The 8,081-nt window shown below is 42.2% G+C and overlaps 1 protein-coding gene across 2 annotated transcripts; it reads right to left on the bottom strand.

The window, feature by feature from the left end:
* Positions 1–637: 637 nt before the first annotated feature.
* Positions 638–8,069, bottom strand: LOC110506342 (NEDD8-activating enzyme E1 regulatory subunit). Of its 2 annotated transcripts, none has more exons than XM_021585896.3 (20): positions 7,904–8,069; positions 7,324–7,427; positions 7,146–7,206; positions 6,997–7,027; positions 6,823–6,894; positions 6,416–6,495; positions 6,148–6,257; positions 5,916–6,025; positions 5,747–5,809; positions 5,589–5,652; positions 5,358–5,449; positions 5,127–5,186; positions 4,878–5,011; positions 2,864–2,939; positions 2,606–2,645; positions 2,297–2,383; positions 2,076–2,168; positions 1,804–1,928; positions 1,529–1,578; positions 638–1,394 (listed from the first exon to the last, which is right to left on the bottom strand). In XM_021585896.3, the coding sequence occupies exons 1-19, from the start codon at positions 7,951–7,953 to the stop codon at positions 1,558–1,560; spliced, it is 1,473 nt and encodes a 490-aa protein (XP_021441571.3). In that variant the 5' UTR covers positions 7,954–8,069; the 3' UTR covers positions 638–1,394; positions 1,529–1,557. The 2 variants fall into 2 exon arrangements, with proteins under 2 accessions (XP_021441571.3, XP_021441570.3); XM_021585895.3 differs by having other exon boundaries at positions 1,814–1,928.
* Positions 8,070–8,081: the final 12 nt, after the last annotated feature.

Here is an 8,081-nt window from a genome sequence, read left to right as displayed (position 1 = left end):
CATACTCAAAAGCAGCCCACAATTACGTAACAGTGGCCTTCAGTATACAAACTCTCGTTTTAGGGCCTTGGTTGGCTGCAACACAAATCAGATCATATGTAGGCAATGAAGTGGCCATAATTATTCTCAATGTTACTGAGCAGCAGCAATGTTTCCAGAAACTGGGACATTGAACAAGAACATAGTGACTAATCAACATAACTGGTTGAGGCAGGCTTCTCATTAACGTCTTATAGCTAATGATGTCTGGTACAGCGTGAGCTATATAGTCAGCATTCAGGAATTATTCACCCAACACAATAATCCTGAGTGTGCCTACCCGAACATGTTCACCCTGCAAACATGGGAAAGAGCACCCTCTACTGAATGTAATCGGAATGATATTACACCAATGTCTCACTTTTTCATATCACGAACTGTGCAGGCATTTATGTACTGCAACAAAATACAGAGCGTTTTTATTCATTGGGGGGGAACAGCTGTAGTCCAAGACATCTTTTTGGTGAGTTTCTGGTCCAAGTGTGGAGTCAGTAGAGTGCCTGCTCACCACAGAACACACACTGCATTGTGACCAACGCCACTCCACACACACACACTCTATAGTCTGAACTGGGAGAGGAACCAAACCAACAATATATTACACAGCTTAGTGATTTTTTATTTTTACATCTAGACACTTGTGTCATGTTGGGGTTATTCTACCAGTCAACAGGTACCGATTTGTCTTGGGAATTGTGCCTGTTTATCATGAAGCTCACATGATAGTCAGCTCATTTTGATTTGGACAGGCCCATGTGACCCCTACTGCTGGCAATATAAATGACCATATCCAGACTGTTGCCCATCAGGACACAAGACGTTGGAGCACAATAAGAGTTCCTTGGGGGGGGGGGGGGGGGGGGATCTAATATACACCACATGTATTTACCTCAAAACTTCATTGTCTGTTTAGTGCAGGATATCTTTAGAGGAAATAATTCAAACCCCGGGACATTTCATGAATTGTTTGAATTTGGCAGATAAAAAAAAATACAAATAAATGTTTGATGTCCTAATAAGCGCAACAACATGTGAGCGAACAGTAAAAACAGCCAGGACACGAACATTGAAAAGTATATCGGAAACAGTCACTCAGTTTATCACATAATATGTGGAAACGTACAGTACAAACAAAGTGCTCCATCTACCCAAACTTTCAGTTATCGCTGCTGCTACACTGCAACATTCCATTCATATATTTTACAGAGGGGTTAAGTGCATGTCATTGAGGAGGAAAACAGCTTTCTACAGCTGAAACGTGGCAGTTGTCTGGGACATGGCGTTGTAGATGAACGTGTTGTTGAAGGGAACAAACTGACGAGTGATGAGTTTGATGGCCTCTTGTGCAGCAGATCCTAAGGAAACGCATTGAAAGCATATTGAAGACGGTACATTTGCTCCAACTCCCAAGAAAACTAAAATGTTTACCCATAACAGAACAGCATGAGGATCCTAGACCATAATAGGATCCAAGTCCTGTAGAACTCACCTCCCAAAAAAGATGCCACTGTGTGTGGCTCAGCAGCACCGTAGCGACAGCTGTCGGAAGAGCAAAGTGAAATGACATGTAGATTATTAAATCATGTTCCTCTCCTTGATTGATAACCTCTTATAGCCATTTTACGGTTCATGGAAATACTGCGGCAAAATTACAACTATTGAACACAAAAAACTGTAGTGAGGTTTTTCAGTGGGCTGTATGTCTCATGAATTGTTAAAACGACCATCGTCTCTGCACAGAACAGCTGACTGGACACTACGCACAAAAACGTACAACTCGTGGATGTAGTCATCCTTCACACTGACGTTGAGGCCGTACTCCTGCAGAAGGCTGTTCACACACAGCTTCAACTTGCTAATGTCTTCTTCTACTTGGTAATTGTAGACACCTTCAACAAAAACAAAAAAAGAGGGAAAAAAAACATATCACCTGTCTGGAGATGGGCAGGTTAACATGGCAGAACACCGTTTCGTTCTGCTGTGGTGTGACAAAACAGTTGTGTTGAGGGGGCAGAGCTACGCCAGCCGAGCCGTACCTGGGTAGCGGGAGTGCTGCTGATAGAAACGGTCCACAGAGCGCAACATAAGGTACAACACCATCTCCCCATCTGCACCGTCCATGGAGCAGGCTGAGAGGAGAGAGAGCAGCATCTTAGTACACACTACCAACACACATTATTATTTTTTTTTTAAAGGGACGCAAAAGCGAAACAAAAAGGCCAAATCAAGGAGGGAGTCTGCACGGTGTTGGACTTACTGATCGCATCTTTATTGACCGTCTCCACGCTGTATTCTTCAGCCAGAGACCTGCAGCGCACCACCCTCAGGAAGGCAGCGTTCTTGCCTGCAGACCGAAACACACAGCACAGGGCTCAACCTACTGCAGTGTTCCCTTTCATCATGGGTTCATCAAAATGCAGCCACACTATTGTATGGCAAACATGGCGCTTTGAGTTATTGTTCAACGAGTTAAGAGTATTCAAATTACATTCCTGCCATATTATACGTCCTCTTCACGTTATATATATATATATATGATTGTTTGTGTGCTCGTCAGAATACTCACAGAATAGTTTGATGTCCTGCTCAGATATGCTCTCTGAGGGCTTTGGCAAGGGAAAAAAAAAAGACAGAAATCAACCCCCATTTAGCTAGATAATATCAGAAATCAAACCTTATTTTACAATCTATCAAAAAGGTAATACAATGTTGATACTAATGCAGCACTACTGCTACATAAGTATTACTGCAGGAGAGTTATTATGCGTTTTTGACATTACATAAGATGAAATATCCCAGAGACTGAAGAATAAGGTCCACATACCTTTCCAACAGACTGCAGGAGAGACTCTACATGCTTAGACACGACAGAAGCATCTTGCATTGCCTTCTCTCTATAACTGAAAACATATACCTGCATTAATGCCTAGGTCAGAACTATGATGATTATGCCAGCAAAAAGCATACCTCGTGGAAATAAGGTTAAGGCCCAGTCAATCGTAAACAGTGGGAATCGCAGCGTCATATGGTTAGGCACATACAATTTTACCATTTAGCTATGGACATTGGTTTATTATGCAATGACTGTCCTCTCCACGATATGCCCCAACTCAAAAGCATTGACCTGTGCTTGCTATTAACCCAAAGCAAATCATTGACTTTTTAAAATGGAAATTGGGGGCTGGCTACTTGCTATATACAGTGCCTTGCGAAAGTATTCGGCCACCTTGAACTTTGCGACCTTTTGCCACATTTCAGGCTTCAAACAAAGATATAAAACTGTATTTTTTTGTGAAGAATCAACAACAAGTGGGACACAATCATGAAGTGGAACGACATTTATTGGATATTTCAAACTTTTTTAAAATTGGGCGTGCAAAATTATTCAGCCCCCTTAAGTTAATACTTTGTAGCACCACCTTTTGCTGCGATTACAGCTGTAAGTCGCTTGGGGTATGTCTCTATGAGTTTTGCACATCGAGAGACTGAATTTTTTCCCCATTCCTCCTTGCAAAACAGCTCGAGCTCAGTGAGGTTGGATGGAGAGCATTTGTGAACAGCAGTTTTCAGTTCTTTCCACAGATTCTCGATTGGATTCAGGTCTGGACTTTGACTTGGCCATTCTAACACCTGGATATGTTTATTTTTGAACCATTCCATTGTAGATTTTGCTTTATGTTTTGGATCATTGTCTTGTTGGAAGGCAAATCTCCGTCCCAGTCTCAGGTCTTTTGCAGACTCCATCAGGTTCTTCCAGAATGGTCCTGTATTTGGCTCCATCCATCTTCCCATCAATTTTAACCATCTTCCCTGTCCCTGCTGAAGAAAAGCAGGCCCAAACCATGATGCTGCCACCACCATGTTTGACAGTGGGGATGCTGTGTTCAGGGTGATGAGCTGTGTTGCTTTTACGTCAAACATAACGTTTTGCATTGTTGCCAAAAAGTTCAATTTTGGTTTCATCTGACCAGAGCACCTTCTTCCACATGTTTGGTGTGTCTCCCAGGTGGCTTGTGGCAAACTTTAAACGACACTTTTTATGGATATCTTTAAGAAATGTCTTTCTTCTTGCCACTCTTCCATAAAGGCCAGATTTGTGCAATATACGACTGATTGTTGTCCTATGGACAGAGTCTCCCACCTCAGCTGTAGATCTCTGCAGTTCATCCAGAGTGATCATGGGCCTCTTGCCTGCATCTCTGGTCAGTCTTCTCCTTGTATGAGCTGAAAGTTTAGAGGGACGGCCAGGTCTTGGTAGATTTGCAGTGGTCTGATACTCCTTCCATTTCAATATTATCGCTTGCACAGTGCTCCTTGGGATGTTTAAAGCTTGGGAAATATTTTTGTATCCAAATCCAGCTTTAAACTTCTTCACAACAGTATCTCGGACCTGCCTGGTGTGTTCCTTGTTCTTCATGATGCTCTCTGCGCTTTTAACGGACCTCTGAGACTATCACAGTGCAGGTGCATTTATACGGAGACTTGATTACACACAGGTGGATTGTATTTATCATCATTAGTCATTTAGGTCAACATTGGATCATTCAGAGATCCTCACTGAACTTCTGGAGAGAGTTTGCTGCACTGAAAGTAAAGGGGCTGAATAATTTTGCACGTCCAATTTTTCAGTTTTTGATTTGTTAAAAAAGTTTGAAATATCCAATAAATGTCGTTCCACTTCATGATTGTGTCCCACTTGTTGTTGATTCTTCACAAAAAAATACAGTTTTATATCTTTACGTTTGAAGCCTGAAATGTGGCAAAAGGTCGCAAAGTTCAAGGTGGCCGAATACTTTCGCAAGGCACTGTACATGAATAATATAATCATCACTCCCTACACATTCTGGAGGTTGATGAACTTCTCCGAGTCCGCAATCATGTCTGGAATGGAGCCACGTACAGGTAGGTTTCCGCCACCGTCGTTCTGCACAAACTCCCTCACTGCTCGAGTCATCACCCAGAAGCCTGGAGTCTGTGTATAGCAGAGAAAGACAGAACAACAGTCAGCCACGTATTAAACGTACAAATAAATCCTTCACAGGATGCTTCAATCATGGCCTGAGTAGACGTGTCATGTTTTGAGTAACCTGTGATGTAATGTCATTGCATTGCTCTCCATTGAAGAGGTCGTCAACGCCGCTCGAAATCTACAGAGATGTGAGAGGAGTTAGAAAAGTTGACAGAGTAGCAACTTCCAGTGGACTCATGCAACCAGCAGCACGGATTAACATAATACGTCTGAAAGGAGTGTGTGTGTGTGTGTGGGGGGGGGGGGGGGGGGGGGGGGGGGGTTAGGGGTGAGGTATGAGAAGAGCTACCTTGGTTGGGTTAAGGGCTGTGTTGACGTTCTTGATGGCCTCCTCAAAGTTCTCCTCAACCTCGGGAGTTCCCTTCTCATTCTTCAGGATTCCTAAAGAAACCAAGCATCATGAGAACACAAACCATTTACAGAGGCATAATCTGGATAAGATAGTGTCTGTAGACAACTAAAATTAGGTGAAAATGTAAATTACAAATTTAAGTCAAGAAAAATCTGTCAAGTTAAATACCTTGCCGAATAAGCTGTTTGAAGGCCTCCTTCTCTTTGTAGTTCTTCGGTAACTGAAAATTGTGCTAGAAAAAAAATATATATATATTCTTTGTCAGCGCTCTTGTACATCATAGGGTGCTGTAGAATGTGCCTTTGGTTGTTGGTCAGAAGTATTACCTCACTGAACCACTTTTCTAGGTATTTGGCAACAATGATGATCCATGGTGTATGACCGTGATCCTGCAGAACACAAGAGCATAAGAAAATACATGAACCAGGGAGGACCAAATTGCAACAGTGGCCTAAAGAAAACGGCCAACAAACATGGACGACAGCCCAAACACACCTTCTTCCCCATTCCCTCCAAGTCGTAGGACTGGATGTGGCTCTTGAGTTCTGCAAAAGGTTGGTCAAGCCTCAGGTCTTCCAAGGCATTGTCTGGATGAGACTCAATCACTAGAGGGAGTGATCGCAAACAACTTGTTTGAGTGTTTGAGATTAACTGCAAGAGAACACAGTGCTTGTCACCATTACTACAGATTCAGCAATACACGCATGACTCACAAGGTGTACCATACCTGTGTGCTCCTTCACTACTAGCCTCATGTAACCGACGAGGCCATACGTTCTACACACCAGGAAAGGTACATTTGCATTCCACAACACCGACCCCAGTCTCAAACACGTGCTGTGAAAATAAAACAAAAAATTATAATTTACACGACAAGAGAATGTTTTCATACTTGATGTTACTTCGTAAGACTATCATAAATATCAAATACAAATTATTTATATTGAAATGTATGTCGATAGATAAATGTGTAGGATTATGAGGATGAATCACACCTTTCTGGCAGCTGGACACCAATCACCAGGGTAAACCGGTGGAAGAACTCTGGGTCGTTGTCCAAGAGCTTGTCTGGGCTCTATAATGGAAAATGAAAGACCAGATCACAATAAGACAAACAAACAAGACTTGTATCTGCTATAAGTGCCCTGCTTGTTATAGAACACTCAGCAATCAATACAATCAACGTGCACTTTGTGGACAGTGAGACATCAACGGCTACTGAACTGGTGCAGGGTTACGGTGAAGTCACACCTGGATCGGAATTAACACAGATCTAACTCAATACCCTGAGGATCCTGAAGTCAAATCTAGGCTTTTGTTTTTCTGACAATATGACAAAATCTGTGCCAGGGAAAGCCCTCTTCATGGAGAACTGCTGAACTGCTCATAGTTGAAAACAAACCTCCTCCACAAAGTTGCCAGATACATCAGTGTTCAGCTCCTGTAGCAGCTCTGTGGCAGCCTGGGCTCGATTCTGGAAAACCACATCATCTCAGATGACTTGTTATGACATTATGCATGCAGGTAGAGCTGAGATATTGATAGAGTAGAATATCATTAGGTTATAATCGCTTACCCTTCCTATGCTGTTGTTGCTAAGAAAAAAGCTGAGTAAGAAAAAGAAAATAAAAGTTAATTGAAGGTAAAGACAATTTATTGTAGAAAACATTTTAAGATCAAAAGCGCATCAATGAGGTGATAACACTAAGCCTATCACTTTCTTACTTATTCCCGACGTCTTCCCCGGAGACTTTGTGTCCATCGACAATAGTGAATGCTCCAATTCCTGATGAAGAGAGCAACTAGCTTAGGTAGGCTAGCCTATCATGGCGCATTCCCGTAGAGCAGTGTTTTCCACTCCTGGTCATCGTTATTTTCTAGAATCAAATATTGAAATATTTACCTGGAAGCACAAGGTTCTTGAGTATTTCAGTCCCGGATGCAGTGGAATTGATCAGGCATACGTGTGCATTTTCAAGTTCTTCTTGGCCATGGTCTCCCCACAATCTGAAATGGATAACAGGCCATCATGTCAACGACCATGTTGCCAATCTCCAATGCCTTGTTATTTAGCTGTTATCTCATCTGGTATGGTAAATAGATGAGAACAAGGAAACCTTTTTGAGATTCAAGTCAGTAAACGACACCAATCCTGGCTGGTGTTGTTGATAGTAAATGACGAGGCTAGAAGCTAACTAGCAGACTGTAATAGTACAGCTAGCTAGCTAGTATATCAGTGAAGACTAGCTACAGTAGCTAGCTATTATAATTGTAAAGCATGATAGTTCGCTAGCTGGCCGAGTTAACGTTAGCCCAAGAGAATAGACTGTCAAGCATAGACTACCAAGCATAAAGAGTTAACGTTACTGGGCTTGCTACGTTAGCTAGCTGCAGTTTGTCAGTGGATATATATCTAACTCGTGCAACGATATACGTTTAACAAATAATTGTACAATTTGCACATTATTTCTATCCTTACATACCTCAATTGTCTATCGTATTTCTGCTCTTTAGCAGTTTTAGTCGCTGCCATGGTCCGCTTGGAGAAGAATCCCACCAGTTAATTTGATAGCTCTATTCGCTGATTCGATAGAGAGACAAGTGGGTGAACGCAGTTGTAAATTCAAAGCTGCACTTTCGATTTAACTACAGTTGACCACC

The sequence above is a fragment of the Oncorhynchus mykiss genome, chromosome 26, assembly GCF_057628025.1.
Source record: "Oncorhynchus mykiss isolate SJ-2025 chromosome 26, ASM5762802v1, whole genome shotgun sequence".
NCBI classification, from domain to species: Eukaryota; Metazoa; Chordata; class Actinopteri; order Salmoniformes; family Salmonidae; genus Oncorhynchus; species Oncorhynchus mykiss.
Note: the sequence above shows the minus strand (reverse complement) of the source record. Positions and strands in the feature narration are given on the sequence as shown.

Coding starts and splice junctions, on each gene's coding strand:
- LOC110506342 (XM_021585895.3), bottom strand. CDS start 7,953: ATGGCAGCGACTAAAACTGCTAAAGAGCAGAAATACGATAGACAATTG. Junction 1,929..2,075: donor GCAGCACTCCCGCTACCCAG/GTACGGCTCGGC, acceptor TTTTTGTTGAAG/GTGTCTACAATTACCAAGTA. Junction 1,395..1,528: donor AGTGGCATCTTTTTTGGGAG/GTGAGTTCTACA, acceptor GCGTTTCCTTAG/GATCTGCTGCACAAGAGGCC.